A 16,905-nucleotide genomic window follows, 5' to 3' on the forward strand; every position below is an offset into this window, starting at 1 on the left:
TGAGAGCACCCCGGGGTGCGCGGCTGCGCTGGCTGCACCCGGTGGCCCTACACGCTGCTCGGCGGCCCCGAGGCCAGCCTGCCGCTGACCTTGGCCCCTCGCATGGCTGCAGAGCCCGGTGGAGGGAAGCTTTGGCTCTAGATGGGAATGATGGACTGTGTATTCAGCCAGTCGTGTGACATGAGACATTCCTGCTCCCTGGTGCCGCTGTCAGGGCTCAGGAAGTTACAGACCCGCCGTGGGCCGGCCCCAAGCACCCCAACCTGCTCCACGGTGGCACTCTCCTGCCTCTTTCCTTCCCTGGCTCCAGCAGCTCATGCTTCACTTGACTGCCTTCCCCTCCTGTAGGTTGCTTGTTTTCCTCTTGATTTCTGTGTTTGTGTTCAGTGCAGGCAGTGGGTCTCCAGCATGGGAGCCCTCCCTGGGCCATGTGTTCGCGTAGGCATCCTCCATCTCCAGCACGTGCCTTGGGCAGGCTGGCCTCATGGGCAAGAAGCAAACACTGCCATGCTTCGTGATGCCAATCAGGGAGACTCTCTCCTGCAATAGGGGGCTGCACAGAGATCCCCAGCTCTGCAGACCGTGGGTCCCAGGGCTGATGGTCCTGCTTTTTCTACAGTAATCACATCCTGTAATGCGGAAAGGCACTGCAAAGCTGAGTGTGAGGTGCAAATCTCTGCAGCTCCTGGCTTGATGTATTTTAAAGCAGGATAATCCTAGCAGGAGCATGCTGGAGAGCATGGCTGAGGAGAGCTGGGGAAGGTGTAGCCAGCAGGCTGCAAGCAAAGGCCCTCCCATGTGCGTGTCCAGCAGTGGGACATATGTTCTTGTGGTGCTCAGCAGAGCCTGGGCAGGACCGAGGCCATGGGGTGGGTGTAGGGACCCTGTATTTCCACCAGCAGGATGAGCAAGGAGGGGCAGCATCTCCTTTCTGGCTGGATTGCTTGTCCCTGTGCTCAACCCAGGGCTTTTGAATGAGAGAGTGATGCCACAAAGCAGCTTGTCCTGTGCAAGCTGTCTCTTGGCAGGTGAAACTTGAGTGTGGCTTATTCTCCAGATAGAAGGTGTGACATGGCTGTGCACTGTGATGCACGGGTAATGGCAGGAGCCATTATCATGTAAGTGTCACACATGTAAGTGTCTTGCAGCTGGGTGTTTGGAGGGATCCTGCCGTTCTGGGGACTTATGCTTGTTTCTTGTTACCCCTGCCTTCTCTAAATAACTCTGTGTGTTTGGGATGACCCTCCCAGGTGTTCGCTGCATTTGCAGAATGCAAATGGGGTGACATGCATCCCAAGGAGTGCATCTGGCATGGGAACAGAGAGGAGCCAGACAGTCCCTGCCTCTTGTTGCCTTATGGCCCATGAAAGATGCCAGCTTACAGACCCATGGTGAGCCAGACTTCTGTGTGCCCAGCACTGCTGGCCATTGAGGATGAGGGTCCTCTCTGGAGCCAGGGGCCACTCCTGGTGAGGGAATTGCACCAGCCACTGCTGTCCTTTGGGCCCTGCCTGCTGTTTCTGGGGAGGTACGGGGGGGGGGGGGGCAGTGCCTGGCCACCTCCTGAGTGCTTCCATGCTAATTTCTTCCTCTTCTCTCTGCAGGGAGCTCAATGGCAACAACATAACGCGAATCAACAAGAATGACTTTGCTGGGCTGAAGCAGCTCCGTGTCCTGTGAGTTCCTGATGAGGGGCCAGCTGCCCCCACCTTGCTGGATATTGTGCTTGGCTTGTGGCCCCTCCTGGGGCTACTAGAGTTGCTCAGCCTCTTTCTGTGGGCTTCAGCCAGCAGGGCTAGAGGGTATTGTGTTGGGCTGAGTGGTGGGCTTCCAGCTGGGAGAGAGTAGGAAGAGTCTGGGGTGTGTTGAGGGGATAGTGGGAGTGAGGTGCCCTGGGTCAAAAGAAGTAATGGGGCACTGGGGACCACTTTTCCAGAAAGCTGACCCCTTCTCTCTGCAGGCAGCTGATGGAAAACCAGATCAGCATGGTGGAGCGTGGGGCATTCGATGACTTGAAGGAGCTTGAGCGGCTGTGAGTGCCTGGTCATGGAGGGAGGGTTGGTGAGGGGCCACTGGATTTAGTTGCAGAGAGCATCCTTTCCTTTTTTCCTTAAACCCTAATGTATCGGTGCTGCCTCACTTCAAACAGCTTCTCTTCTGCGTGGCAGTGGTGTTTGACAGTGTGGGAAGCAAACCTATTTCTGTTTCTACAGATCTTAGAGTCCTTTCTGACGCTTTTGAGGTGAGGAGCAGGTTAAACACAAATGACTTTTGCTGTGTCAGCTGTGTCCTGTGTGTTAGCGAGGGAGCTGTAAGTTCTGGTCCAGTACTCAGTAAAATAGCTCAGCAGTTTAAAAATCCCAAGCTGCTCGAGCAAATATGAGGAGCTGATCGAGCAGCAGGTTAAAAGAGCAGTTAAGCAGCAGTCAGCAGTTAACAGCTTGGAGTCCTCTCTGCATGTAATTACAACATTGTGAGTAGGTCTATTAGTGCCCCATTTGTTGTCCCTGCCTGGGACTGTGGTGTGCAGGATGGGGCTGTCCTTGCCAGGTGGGATGCTCTGCTCTGTTGGCCTCTCTGAGCGAGCCAAAGCACCCAGCTGTGGCTGATGCACCCAGCTGGGTTGCAGGTGGGGTCATTGCTTTGTCCCCCAAACCCTGACCCTTTCTTCTTTCCCTGCAGGCGGCTGAACCGCAACCAGCTGCACACCCTGCCCGAGCTTCTCTTCCAGAACAACCAGGCGCTGTCGCGGCTGTAAGTACCCTCTGTGATCACCAGGCTCCCCTGCCCAGCAGTGGTGTGGGCTTGCTTGGGGGGCTGCCATGGGGTTTGGAGGGGCACTGATGTCCCAGGAGGGTGCTGCTCCTGGGGGGGTTGTGCTGGTGGTTACTGGTATGTTGTCCCAATGAAGGCTCGGCACGTGGCAGGGGAACGCACCCTGTTTGTGTGACCCGAGCATGCAGCAAGGTGGGAAATGGGCTGTGACTTGCAGAAGACCTGAGACTGGCAGTGTTAAAGATGTCCTTGTAACACATGGGGATGTGGGATGAGGTGCTGGCAGTCTGGGCTGGGCCTGGCATCGCAGAGTTGGGCTGTGCCTGCACAGTGTCAGGTGCAGAGGTGCTGTGAGCCCCTCAGCCTCCTCCCTGGATCCTCCCTGGACCACGGGCTTTGGAGCAGGGTTCCCTTACACACTAGCCCAGGCTGTCATGAAAGGAGGGTGGAAAAGGGTGTCCCTAAGGGGGTCACGTCCTGCCCAGAGACCTCCATGGGGCACAGAGAGCCCCACAGCCCTGCTCAAGAGCTGCCTTTCTGTAGGTGTCTGGAGAAGGAGGGGGAAGCCCTGCCTGGGGCAGACCCTGCCCTTCATGCCTGCTGCCCCCTCCCTGCATCGCTCTACCTGTCCCCATCCCTGCCTGTCCCTCTGCACCTGCAGAAACAACTTCAGGGACTGTCTCTTGCTGTGCAAGCCCCAGCTCCACAGATCTCTCTGCTCCTCCTCCCTCTGTGCAGCAGCAGGCTGCCTGGGGAGGGTTTCGATAAATATTCTCCTTTCCATATTGGCTTTCCCTTGCCTGGGGCTGTTTTGCTCAGGCAATGGTGCTTTCAGCAGTGCCAGCATTGTTCAAACAAAGTGTTTACAGGCTCTCAGCTATGTCAGGCACCACATACATTGGGAAGGGTGCTGTGAGGAGGAGAGGGTGCGTGCCAGACTGGGGCTGGGTGCTCGCCATCACTCAGAGAAGCAGCTTATACCCTGTGGATTGGGGTGGTAGTAGCTGGGACATGAGCTTTCTGCGTGCTGCATCTTGTATCTCCATCAATCAGCTGTGACATGAGGATGCCAGGTCCCTGCTGGGGCAGGGCAGGAGTGGATGAAATAACCAAATGGGCCGAGACATTCCCAGGACAGCCATGGCCATGTTGGGGCCAGGCAGCTCTGCCTGTGCAGGCAGGCTGTGGCTGAGCCGTTTTCTTCCAACAGTGCCAGGGAGTCAGTCCCAGAGTCCAGCCTGAGGTGTGTAATGAAGGGTTAAAATGCTGTGTGGGTTGCCAGCATGGGATGTGTGAAGTGGTGGACAGGTGCCAAAGATGGGCCTAGGTAATGGCAGCTGATAGCACAGGCGTTCAATTAATTATCAAATGGCATTTGTTGAGCTCAGCTGTGCCATATCGTGGCGCCAGCAAGGGCCCATCCTCCTCCAGCCACGCATTGCATAACAGAAACATGGGCAAGAGAATTACTGTACAAATATTAATGTTTCCTTTTTAATCCTCTCTAGATTTTAATACCAGGCTCTTTCAACAAGCAAACCCTAACAATTCATTGTGGAGATGCAGAAGAGCAGCATGTGTGTATCCTACACATACAGTGTGCCCCCTACACAGCTGCCTGGCTCGTGTGGAGCCAGGACTATGCCACAGCATGCACGGGGCTGTACATACCAGCGTGGGTGTAAGAGGGCTGTGCAAGATGCTCCTTGCAGCCACCTCATCATGTTCAGGTGCATTTCAGCCTCTTCCTGTTGTTTTACTGCTTCCTGCAATGTGGTGGTTATTTCAAACCTATTCCCTCCCACCCTCTCTTGAAGTTGTTTTCTGGGCATTTCTGCCATGGCAAACTGCCTGGATACCAGCACCTGGAGCTTCTCTTGTTCAATATGGGGCTGTGTGCACGGGCTCAGATTTTGCAGCTCCTCGACTATAGCTGGTGCCATGTCTTGGGGAGCTTTGGTGCATGCTTGGAGCAGAGAGTCCCTGTGACGAGCTGTGGGACTGGGGACAGGGGACACATGGAGCCACCCACCATCCTCCTGCAGCACATTGCCCCACACACATTAGTGAGGGTAGGGGAGCGGCGCTGGGGTCTGCCCAGACAGCACATCAGGAGCCAGTGTCCTGGCAGATCCTCGAGTTCTGCATCTGTGCAACAGAGCCCTGTGTGCCGGAGGACCTGCTGCTCTCTCTCCTTGAGGCTGCCTGTTGCTGAGGTGCTCAGGGATGTTTTGGGGGGATGGTGGGGCAAGGGGTGCCCTGGGTGCCTTGTCTAGACACACATGCTGGTTTAGCAGGAGGTGGGGTCTGGACCAGTGCTAGTCCAGCCAGTGCAGAAGGTCATAAGGACACTCTTAAATTGCTGCAAACCCAGGTCAGGCTACAGGGATATGAGTCAGTGGGGAACAGGTTTAAGCTAAATTGAAATCAGCTCTCCTTGAACGAAATTGGAGCCTCCCCACTGGGCTTTGCACTTGTTTAACTGCTGAAATGGATCTGGGGTGGCCCCACTGCTCAGGGCCCCCTCCCTGCCCAGAAATGGGCTGGGACCTGTGCTGGTGTAGGAAGAGAAGGCTCTTACCAGCACCACTTTCTTGCAAATCCTGATCTCCAGACCACTTCCAGCAAACAGGCTGGAAACAAAGCCTCCCCTCGACCTGCCCACTGCAGGTGGCAGCCACCCATGGCATGCTTCTCGAGTTCTGGAGTACCTGCTAGGTCCTCATGTCCTCACACCATTGTACTGGGAGGTCTTGAATTAGCAAAAACTGGCTGAGTCAGGCTGAGATCTGTTTAGTTGGGAAATGAGCTGTCAGGTGGCAGCTGAAGCAGAAAGCCAGGGTTGGATGCAGGAACTGGTGGGGGGTGCTTAGATGGGCCCTTGGGTGCTGGCCTGGATGCTCCAGCCTCTTCTAGACACAGTCTTGATGCATCTTTTTCAGCACATCAGTAACACAGAAGATGAAGGCAAGTCTGTTGAATTAGGGGTATGTGATATCCATACAGCAGTTTCCCACTGTACCTTTCCCACTGAGCCTGATGAAAATTTTTCAGGAGCACAAGAGGAGTCCCTCAGGTCAGGATGGAGAGTTCTTTGTCCACCTCCTGAGTGTCAGAGCCTAATCCACGTTGGTGGTACTTTGTGGTCTCCCAGCCTGGCTCAAGCTACAATTAGTTACACGGAACTTGGCTGTAAAGAGCATTTGTGCATCGGGATAATGGAAAGGGTTGAAGTTAAACCTGATCCGTCGGGCTTAAATAAACCGGGGAATGGCAGGAAAGGGCCAACGGAAAGCAAACCTCAAATGAGGGCATGGGGGAGGTGAGACGCCTGGAGAGGAATGTTTTCCCCTTGGAATTTGGGAATATTGAGCTGACGCCTGCCCAGAGCCCATTTCAGTCTGAGATATTGGGGGGGGTGGTCCTTGGCAGTGGGGCCAGGGGCAGGGGGACTCCCCGCATGGCCTCCTTTATTTATGTCCCCCGCAATGAGTGGATAACTCATTAAGCAGTCGTGGTGGCTGGAAATGGTGCTGATCTGAGGTTTCGCTGGAGAGCACCTGACCTCAGTGACCCGTTCTCAAACTGGGTTTAATTAAACTGTCAGCACTGGACGGAAGAACAAAGCTTTGTGGGCTCGGGGGGGGGGGGAGAGGGGGAAAGCCAGGGTCCCCCAGCAGCTCACTGGGGAAGAGCACATCTCCTGTGAAGTAGAGAGCTGATAAAAAGATAGATCTTTCCTTCCACTGAGGATTACCCAGGAAAGAAGGTGACCTCTTCTATTGCAGTGTTGGTCCCCAGTGCACTGCAGCTTACACATCTTGGCTCAGCAATGGTGCTCCAGTACAGTCCTGATGCACACCAGGAGCCAAGGGGATGCTGGTAGACCTTCCTTCACCAACTCTCCCAAGCTGGCAGGAGTTGGGGTTTTTTTGGGTTTCCCAACAGCTCCCAACAGGAAAAGCATGCAGAGTTTCTCTCTGCTCCCTTGGGAAGAATGGGAGAAGGATGAGAAAGGAGTTTTGTAGCACTCTCTCCCTCCTCTGCTCACCTCCCCTTAAAACCTCCTCCTGAAGCTGTTTCTAAGCCCATTTGGGGGTTCTGGATGGGAGATGCGAGGAGGAGACAGGAGTCTGGAATGGCTGCAGCAGCAGGGTGAGGACAGAAATGCTGCGGGCGCATCATCAGGGAGGCAAAGACGTGGGCTGTTGAAATGTGCTAAAGGCAGCCAGGATGGCTATAAATAAATAGTTTTCTCCGAGGAAAGCCGAACTGATGCGAGGGAGGAGAGGAGCAGTGGGTGCTTGGCTGAGAGGAGCTCTGGGGAGTTGCTCTCGCAGGGGAGTCACAATCCTGGGTTGATGTATCCCCATGGGAGTGGCTGCCCAGTGGCTTCCCCCAGCAAAAGCTGCAGTAGCTGCTCCTTGCTCAGGCAGAATGGGAGCTGAGAGAGGGTGAGCAGAGAGCAGGGGGAAAAAAGTCTTGTCTCCAGAAGGAGAGAGATTTAGGACATGGGCCGCAGACTGTCAGTTTCTGTCGGACCCATGCCAGCAAAAATGGTGAAGGAGATGGTGCCACATCTTAGCTGGCAGCCAAGCCCAGGGGGAAGGGCTGCCGTGCTGCTCTCAGTCTGTAAGGGCAGGGGCTCCCTGGAAACAGCATTAACATCTCAATCAGGGCTGGTGACTTTCTGAGCCGGGGACATGTGAAATGTTGTAGGAGCTGGGGGGATTGTCACGCTCCTGTGAGACTCTTCTCCTGCAGCCAGTGCCTGCAGAGAAATAGCGATGCTCTACGACTGCCTCTGTCTGGGAGCTGACAGAGGGACCAGGGGCTGGTCCAGGCCCACTCTGGACCCAGGAGTATTTAAAGATCTGGGTGATGATGGAGTTTTGAGCTGAGTGGCAGAGCACCACAGCTGGGTGTGCTGCCTGGGTAGGAGAGATGATATTATGGCGAGGTCTGGGGCAGGTTCCTCGCACCACCCCTGCATTTGGCTAAACCCAGCCCTAATTGCCTTTAGAAAAGCAGGCAGAGAAAAATGGAGGGCTGCTAAATAACTTGAGAAAATGCAAATGACATCCTTCAAGAAGGAGAGGATCACAGCCACGCCGGAGGAAGCTGTGAGCTGAGTAGTAGCAAAACAGGGTGACAAGTGAAAAAGGAGCTGTCAGAGAAAGGAATAACAAAACAGGCCCCGCTCGGATGGGGCTGGCTGCGCGTGGGAGGTGTTGCTTGCGAGACTGTACTAGTGACCGTTCCTCTTCGGGCTGCACCAGGAAAACCCCGGATAGGGAAGGCAGAGATGGTGAAAAAAATGAGTGCTTGGTGAGGGCTGGATAAAAGAGCGGTCCCGTGCCCCCACAATGGGTAGTCATGCTGGTGCCAGGTGGGAGGTGTGGGTGCCAGGTGGGGATGCTCTCTAGGGAATGCGTGTGCCACAGCTTTGCTCCCTCCCAGTGGTGGGGACTTGCCTGAGCCCTGTTTTCAATTTAGTGGGGGATTTTCAGTGCCTGCCTGCCTGTTGGCTCCCTGGAAATGTTGTCACTGTGGTGGGCTGGCTCTGGCTGTGCCCTGGCTCTCCTGTGCCAGACACCCGCCCCCACCTCCCACGGTCACTCCTGTTGGGGCTTTGCTTGAGGTTCACTTCCTCCAGCAAGGTTTTGTGCTGGTTCTGGAGCTCGGCAAGTGCTCAGGAGCCCGCAGCCACTGCGTGGGAAGGAGCCTGTGGGCACAGCATTGTGTTTTCATCTTCCCGTGCTGGAGCAGGGTTGCTTTGGCTCCCTGGGCACGTGCCCCTTTGCTCTTTGCACAGATGTGTGTGTGCTGACGTTCTGTGCAGAGGCCTGCTGTCCAAGAGCAAAGCGCCAAGGTCAGAGCAGGGAGCGGCTTTCCCAGAGCAGACCTTCCTGCTTCCCCTTCCCCAGCATCCCTCATTTTGTCCCAGCTCCCCCTGTAGCAGTGTCCCCCTCCCCTTGCCGGGTGAGGGCCAAGTGTTCCTGCTGTCACCATGCCCATGTTTTGGACTCCGGGTGCCGTACCCCATCGTGCTCCCCGACAAAGCTCCTTCTGTTGGGGACAGAGCAGGGCTGGGGGGGCCAGGCTGGGATGTGTCCCCCCGAATACCAATGAGGAGGGGCAGCGTGTTTACCCCTGTGGCTGGGGGGAGGGGGGAAATGCGGGGTCTGTATGCTGCAAGACACCCCCCCACACCAGCCGATGGGAGGGGGAAGGGAGGCCTCTCTGCAGCCCCCGGGAACAAAGAGTCAGTGTGGCTCGTGACAGCTCTAAGGAAACGAAGGGAAACAAATGTGCCACTAATAGGTGGGGAGGTTACCTAGGGAAGGATGCTGCCAGGCGGGCGGGCGGCCAGCCCCCTCCCCGGCAGGCTGCCAGGCGCTGAGGGACTGCTCCTGGCACCCCCAGCCTTGGCGGGGCTCAGGGGGCTACAGAAGGGCCAAGCTGAGGCAGGCTGGCACATCCTTGTGCTGCTGGCCCCTGGGGAGAGCATCCTTACAGATACCTCTGGGGTATTGTACTGGATGAGCCTGCTGGGAAGGAGCACCCTAGTGCAGGGAGCTGCTCACTGCCTGCTGCTCTCCCCCTTCTTCCTCCATCATTAATGTGCCACAGATCTCAGCTTTTTGGGGTGGGGGGGCAATAAGACTCCCTGGGTGATTCTGAGTGCAGACAACCTGAAAGCCTCACGAATTAAACACATTTTTAAGATCCCTTTATATTTAAGCATTTCCACAAGCATTTCGGGACTTGACCCACAGTCTCCAGAGGCACAGGAGAGCTGGGGTGAGGGTAGCAACCATGCCCCAACCTGCAGATGAGCAGCCTCCCCCTTTGCTTCCTACCAGCCTGGGCCCCGTCCCACTGGGGTGCTGGTGCAACCCCTGCACAGGCACACCCTGGCTCTGTTCTGTGCCATTATCCTGCCAGCGAGCCAGGGCTGCCAGGCATGGGCATTGCCAGACGGCTGCCTGGAGATAATCTGCCCCATTCCCTCCATGCACCCCGTTGTGCTCCTGACTCACGGCCGGCTCCAGTTTTCTGGCTGTTGAGACGCTTCCAAGGTTTCCCTGGCAATGCACAGGGTCAAGCTCCACTCCCGGGGCTCTCTCCTTGAGCCACTGGTTCTGCTGGGCTCACCCTCAGTCTCGCTTTGGGCGCAGACTTGGATTTGGCTTTTGTAATGTCATTAAAGCAAAGGGGGCTGAGTCTGTGGTGAGGTGCAGCTTCCAGCCCCCTGCCCCTTTCAGCAAAGTCCCCCCCTTCACGTGGCATCGTGCAGAACGTCCCTGTCCAGCTTCCCAGTGGTGCACCGGCAAATGGGAATTTGCAACCCATGGGAAAAAGCAATGAAAAATCAGATCTTCCTAAAGCTGAGCAGCAGTGCTAATTACACAGCTATTAAAACACTGGAATTATTTATTCCCTCTCTGCCTCACAGCTCATTGCCTGCATTGTCCCACATTCAGCCTATGGCCACCTTTGGTCCGCTGAAAGAGTTAAAAGAGCACTTGGAGGAGCTGATCCCTTTGTCCATACATTTTGAGAACAGAATAAAGGCATTTCCTTCCTCCCGTTTTCACAGCTCAAATAGTAGAAGGGTTCAAAGTAATATTAAAGAATCGTGAGCAGAATTAGCCTCTGGTAATTTGAGTTCCAGAATGTGGAAGAAAAAAGTCTTATGCAGTGATTTGAGGCTAAGTTATAACTTGGTACCACTGCACGTGTATCCCACAGATGTGTGAATGTGCTGAGCCAGGTAATTAACCTGTGATTGCTGGTTGATCCTTCCTTGGGTGGGTGCTGGAACCCCTCATCTCTTGCGCTGGAACTGCCATGAAAATGAGCTGTCAGCAGTTTCCAGCACTGCTTCCAACAGGGTGCCTGTGCCCTGTTCTTTCTCTTCTGCTCCCAAGGGACCTGTGGTGCTTTTGGCACTGGCGCGGACCACACAGCCTGCAACCCCAACACCAGCAGCTGGGCTTGGTGGGCTCCAAGTTCTTGCCCAAGCAGGCTGCCTGGAGCACTGGGATGCTTTATCCAGTGCTGTAGGTGGGTAGAGTTCCCTGTGCTAAAGTGCCATAAGGGCCAAGCAGGTGAGTGTAAGTGGGGAAGATGCCCCTTCGAACACCTGGGGGGTTTCCTGGTGCAGCAGGGCTCCTAGGCACTGCCAAGGGGAAGGAAGCTGTGCCCTGCCTGCAAGGATGGGCTGAGGCTGTCCTGGTTTGGTAAGTCCATTTCCCTGTGTGTGCTGATTGACATCCACGTGCAAGGGAACCCTGCTGGCAGCATGTTGGGGATGGGTTTGAGGAGGTGGGGATTCATTTTCCAGATTCTCATCTGTGTTAAATTAATTATCATCTCAGGCTTATCCTCACTTAACCAGCGAGGCACAGACATCTGTGGTTGGGACTCCCACTGCCCTGACAGAGTTAAGTAGAGCATGGATTAGGGGGTCTTACCAGCTGCCTTCCCTGTCCATGGTTGTTGCACCCCCCTTTGCCCACAGAGGCTTTCATCTTCATTTGTGCCTGTATTTCCCTTCAGGATAGGAAAAGCTGGATTAATTTTTACTGCTCCCAAGGGAGCTGTTGGTAACTGAAGACATCCCGCTGTCTTGTTTTCTCTAAACTGGGAGGCAGGAAATGGCAGGGATGGTTTAAAATGGTTTAGAATGGTTTCCTCACCCATCCTTCTCCCTGTCTGGTCCTTGCTGCCCCTCCAATGGGGGATGGTTTTTGAGGCGGAGCTGCTTGAAGAGAAATAAAGTGGCACAGACTTTTTGCAGGCACTGGAACTGGAAGAGAGAGGTTTCCCTGGGAGGTACAGCTGGAAAGAGCTTGACCATCCTCTTGAGTGTTTGGGAAAATGGTAATTTTGGGATTCTACAGAGGAGGAGTGAGAGATGTTAGCTATGTTGCATGGACAGAGTATTAACTGTGGAAAGCACAGGAATAGCTCTCAAAAAGTGTCTCCCATCCTGGAGCTGGGAAGTTCTCCACCCTCGGACCCCTCCCATGACAGAACTGGGAAAGGGACCTGGGAATTTCGACCCTGTATCTCCCCGCACCTTCCCATCCCTGGTATGACACTCAAAGGGACTTCTGTCCATCTAGGAGCCTCACAGATGCGTGGGTGGTTCATCCCCTCCACTTTCCCCATCTAGGATGTTTTTTCCCAGGGGGAACCTTTGTCCAGTCACTATGTGACACAGACTCACAGTGGCAAAAGGGGCCTGGAGATGAGGGTTGGAGTTGACCTCATCATGGCATCCTTTTGGGATGTTTGCCTGGGATCTGGTGATTCTTCTTGCCATGGACCAGCACATAATCATGTGTGTTTTGCTGGGTATGTGCCGGTCTGAGGCAAGAATGGTGGAAATGCAAAATGGGTGTGGGTTGGGGGGTAGGTATTCAACCCCAGGGATACTCCGTGGCAGCTCCTCTCCATTGCACAGCCAGGCTATTACTGCCCAGCAATTAATGCTGGCACTATTAATTACTAATCATAGGGATAAAGTCGGGGCCCTGTAGCAGGAGTGGGGATCTGTGCTTGTGGGGTAAACAGGAGCAAGTGAGTGAGGAGCAAGCAAGGGGGCTGGCTGCATTCCCAGGACTCGGCGGTGTTTCCAGCTCTTGCTGTCTGACCGGAGGCATTTCCACCTCCCGGTGTTGTCGTCCCGCTCCAGCTCGCTTGTTCTCCTCCCCACGGGCTCAGCATGTTGCTCATTCCTGCATCCTACGATTTCACAGCATCCCTGCAGCCGGGTGCTAATGAGATTAGACCCAAGCTTTAAGATGTCTCTCTCTATCCTTTGCCATCCAATTACACAGCCCGCATGGTATCTGATTGCCTGCGAGAGGGGAGGACTGGGGCTGGCTGGGATGGGAGGATGCAGCTGGTCTTTCTGGGTATCAGCCCTGCCGTGCCGAGTGGTTTTCTTTCTTTTCTTTTCTTTCTTTCTTTTTTTTTTTCATTCTCCCCTTGGCTTTGAGCTGCTTCGTTTGGCTTTTTCATCGCTTCTCGATGTGGCGGCTGGGCAGAATTTGTTTAAATTAACTGCTTGAATGGCAGCGTTTGTGTGTGTTGGTGGGGGGGAGCGCAGACAGCACCAGAATGGATGAGGGGGATTAAAGGTGCCTAATGGGTTCCAGATGGGCATCCTGGACTGGGAAACACCCCCGCAACCCCAACCCCAGGCAGGGGCCGCTGGTAAGGAGCTTGGGGCTGGGAGCCGGGATGTTCCAGCGGGCAGCTGCCTGGTTCTGCTGCGGCAGGGCAGCTGCTCCAAGCATGAGCCCGTGGGACTGGGGTGCTCTGAGGCTCCCCGGATGCTGTGACTCCCCAGCCATGCCCGGGGTGAGCAGGCAGATGCACCAGAGGAAGCACCTTCCCTGGCTGGCCTGCAGCATGGGGTGCATCAGGCTCACTCTCCCTGCCACTGGCTCTGGGGATGTGGGGCTGGGGACAACCACTTTGTGTGCAAGTCCAGCTTTCAGAGGTGCCTCAGCTTGATCATTAGCTGACATTGCAAATACAGCCCACTGGGACAGCACCACTGGCACAGCAGTTTCTGCTCTGCAGTCTTGGTTGCAATGAGGAATGATAATATTTAGTCTTTGTTGCCCTCCCCCTGGGCTTTAGAGTAGCTTGGGGCGCTTGCTCAGTCTAACATCCACCACTGCAGATGTCAGCATATTTTTTTTGTATTTACAGACTGAAAACTGAGTCACAGAGACAGGAACTAAATTGCCTGTGTGGCCCTGCCAGTTGCATTTCCCAGATCTGTAGGGGTTAGAGATGTGGTGACAGCCCTGCCCGTCTCTCCAGGGGCTGTGCCTCCCACCAATAGCCAGATTTCTCCTCCAGACCTGCTACATGGTGCCAGAGCTGTGTGTTCACAGCCTGTCTGCTGGCAGAGCCTTGATTGGAAGCATGTCAGTCCCAAATGAGATGAAGAGTGTGGAAGTGAAGGGCTGCTGGGGATTGGTGTCACTGGCGGGAACCTCAAGGTCATTGCTTTTGAGTTTTATTAATGGCTGAGAGCAGGAGGAGGACACAAGCTGTGGGACAGTCGTCTACTGGGAATATCACCTGTGCCATAGGTCAGCACATCATTTTGTGGGAGATTTTAGCTTTTTAGGGGGAGCAGGGCTACAGAAGAGGCCAGGTTTAATGGAAGCAAGCATCACACAGAACCTTTTCCAACTGAAAGCTGGCAAAGCCCTGGTCCTGGTGGGAACGAGCCCACTCACACTGAAACAGCTTTTTGTGAAGGCAGCGGTTTGCTCTGGTGTGTCCTGCTGCATCCAAGCAGATGGCTGAGCCAGGGAATGAGGCAAGGCTCAGGAGGGAGACCCACAGCCACCCTCCCCATCCATGAGGGAGGTGACAGAGGAGGGTCCTGGCTGGGTGTCACAGGGACACATAGGGTGGTTGGGAAGTGCTGGCTGACCTCCATCACCTGCTGACCCTCGACCAACGCTCTGTTGGCCAGCCCTCCCAGCCCATCCTTGGCCCCACATTCCCCCCACTCAGCTCTTGTTTCCTTCCACAAATATTGAGAAAATAAACAGCACAGCCAAAAGGGGACATCCCTGCATCCCTCCACACACAGCTGCCTCCGCAGGGAGCCACACAGGTGGTGACCCCGCATTCCTCAGTCTGAGGGTTAACTGAGAGAAAGCAAATATTGGCTTCTCCTAGGGCTGCTCCAGCCTGTGCCTGTGGCCAGGGCTGTCTCTTGCCTAAGGAAAGGGACTCGTAGGGCCGGCAGGTCCCCGTCTCTGACAGGGGTGGTTGCACAAACATGGCTCTTCACCCGGGTAGCTCCAATTCCCCATTGTGCCCTTGAGCCTGCTCCTTAGGACGGGATCTTCCTATCCCCCATCCTCCTTGACTCTCTTCATCCTGGTCTTGTCTCTTAGCAACTGCCCGTGCCCAGGACCTGGGCTCTGTAGGGAGGGATGTGACACTTTCTATGCATCAGTCACTTTGTCACCTCCAGAGTGAAGGTGAGGTCATTAACCCCGAAGCACAGTGAGTGACGATAGAGCATCCCCACCACACCTCCCCCCGGTGGCAGCCGCTGCTCTGCCTCCAGCTTGACACCGATCCCCGTTACAATAACGATACGGGTGGCAATCAGGGAGGAATTAAAGGATAATTAATGCCAATCCACATGGAAAATTGCTCTCGTCAAACAAACCTGATATCATTTTTTTTGATGAGCTGACAAATTGGGTTGATAAGTAGCGACTGTGCTGACATGATATACCGAGACTCCTGCAAGTCATTTTACTCTTGCCTGGAGGATATTGCCATGAAAAAACATTAATATTCTGAAAAAATCTGTGTAGCATTTCTGACAGCGTGCTTCACTGGTAGAAATCCCTGGGGGAATTGCAGTGGTCACCTCTCTGGCAGGGTGCAGTGGGGGTCAGATGGTGGTGAACTAATGTTCACCATCTCTGCAGAGCTGCAGTGGTCTTGGAATCTTTGGTGGCAATACTGATTTTTGCCAATCATCCCCCCAATGTCCTGATCTCTTGTTGCCTCTTCTTTCTGCCTTGCACCAGCTGAGGGTGAGCTGAGTGGTGTGGGTGATGTAGCTTGGGAAGAAACCACCTGCACAGTCACAGAACTCAGTCTGGGAGGAAACGTGAGCCAACAGGTGAAAGGAGCAGCGCTGGCGCTGCTGGCAGGATGCCGGTCTAGCGGGATGCTCCGCCTGAAACACCTGCACTGGAAAACATCCTCATGCAAGGTCACGCAGCTGGGGAAAAAAAAATGTAGGTCACAGCTACAAGACGGGGAGCAGTGTCTGGGGATGTGGTTACACTGAAAAGGACTTAGCAGCCATCGTGTAAGCCTGCTCTGGGATGCAGGCTTCCAGCTCAGGGAGTGATGGATGCACAGAGTAGCTCTGGGTACTGGGGAGTTGCCATTTTGGGGGGCAGGAGGAGGCCTCTGCTGAGCACAGTTTCTGCTTCAGAGCCCACAGTTTAGAAAGATGTTGGGAAATTAGAAAGTGCTCAGAGAGGAAGTGTGGGATAATTGGAGGTCCGGAAAATCTGCCTTCCAGTGAAAAGAATTAAAAAGCTCAGCCTATTTAGTGTATGCAAGAGGAGGCTAGGAGAGAAATTTATCCCTGTCTCTGCATACCTGCATGGGGAAAACCTGATTATAGGGACCCCATTAATTAAAAAAAAAAAGGAGAGAGAAAAAGCATAAAACCATTCAATAGCTGGGGGCTGAAACTAGACAAATTCAGACTAGAATTAAATTTGTCTTTTTCACGACAGAGAGCAATTAACCATTGAACACTCAGCTGGGAAGAGGTGAATTGAATGTCCTTCGAAGTTGCAAAGGAGACTGTACTTCTTTTCCCAACAGTGAAAACTGGAAGTGTCAGGGTTGGAGCAGAAATCCCTGGGAGGGCTCTGGGTCTGGGCTGAGTGCTCAGAGGTGTCCCAGTGATAAAGTGTCCCCTTCTGGGTGATGGATGACACCCCATCCCTCTCCCTCTCTGGGTACTGGGGACATCAGTCCAGTGCCTCCAACACAGACCAGGTCCTTAATTGCTCTCAAAGCCCCCAAGCATCCCTACTTTGTGAGGCTGGCTGAGCAAAGCCGGCTTCGGAGGCTCTTCTCCATCTGGGATGATGTGAGTTGATGTCTGAACAGGCACGTCTGCGGGTAGGGACGGGGCTGCCACAGCCGGGGGGCTGCTGGAGGGGGTTCCAGGCTGCCCCTGCTGCTCTCAGCCAGGCTGGGGGGGATCCACTGGCGCCGCTCTTCCCACGCTCTCCCCGGGGGATGCTCAGCCCTGGCCTTCCCAACCTCTGCGCAGCAATCCTGTCTCAGCATCTTAGGCGGAGATATATTTTACTAGCACTGCAAAAGGGAAAGACAGCTTTGCTTTAATTTTATGAGCTCTAGAGTACCTTGCCTGGTTAGGTGCTGGCTGAACTTTGCGGGGGCTCTGGCTTCTGGAGTTCACGGGGCAAATAGCGGTGGTGGCTGAAGATGTTCTCTCTTCTCTACGCTCCTCCCTTGCTCATCACTACCGTTCCTCCTGCGCCCCCATCTCCACACAGCCAGACAGAACCT

The 16,905-nt window shown here is 54.6% G+C and overlaps 1 protein-coding gene across 2 annotated transcripts in view; it reads left to right on the forward strand.

Moving 5' to 3' along the window:
- Nucleotides 1-16,905, forward strand: part of SLIT1 (slit guidance ligand 1) — a 61,356-nt gene that overhangs the window by 10,760 nt on the left and 33,691 nt on the right. The window contains exons 2-5 of one of the 2 annotated variants that reach the window (XM_069019852.1): nucleotides 1,251-1,391; nucleotides 1,605-1,676; nucleotides 1,961-2,032; nucleotides 2,683-2,754. In XM_069019852.1, the coding sequence (XP_068875953.1) occupies nucleotides 1,312-1,391; nucleotides 1,605-1,676; nucleotides 1,961-2,032; nucleotides 2,683-2,754 (296 nt within the window). In that variant the 5' untranslated portion in view covers nucleotides 1,251-1,311. The remainder of the gene's footprint in view (nucleotides 1-1,250; nucleotides 1,392-1,604; nucleotides 1,677-1,960; nucleotides 2,033-2,682; nucleotides 2,755-16,905) is intronic. The other variant, XM_069019851.1, reaches the window with a different exon arrangement.

Source organism: Aphelocoma coerulescens, chromosome 6 (genome assembly GCF_041296385.1).
Source record: "Aphelocoma coerulescens isolate FSJ_1873_10779 chromosome 6, UR_Acoe_1.0, whole genome shotgun sequence".
Classification (NCBI taxonomy): Eukaryota; Metazoa; Chordata; class Aves; order Passeriformes; family Corvidae; genus Aphelocoma; species Aphelocoma coerulescens.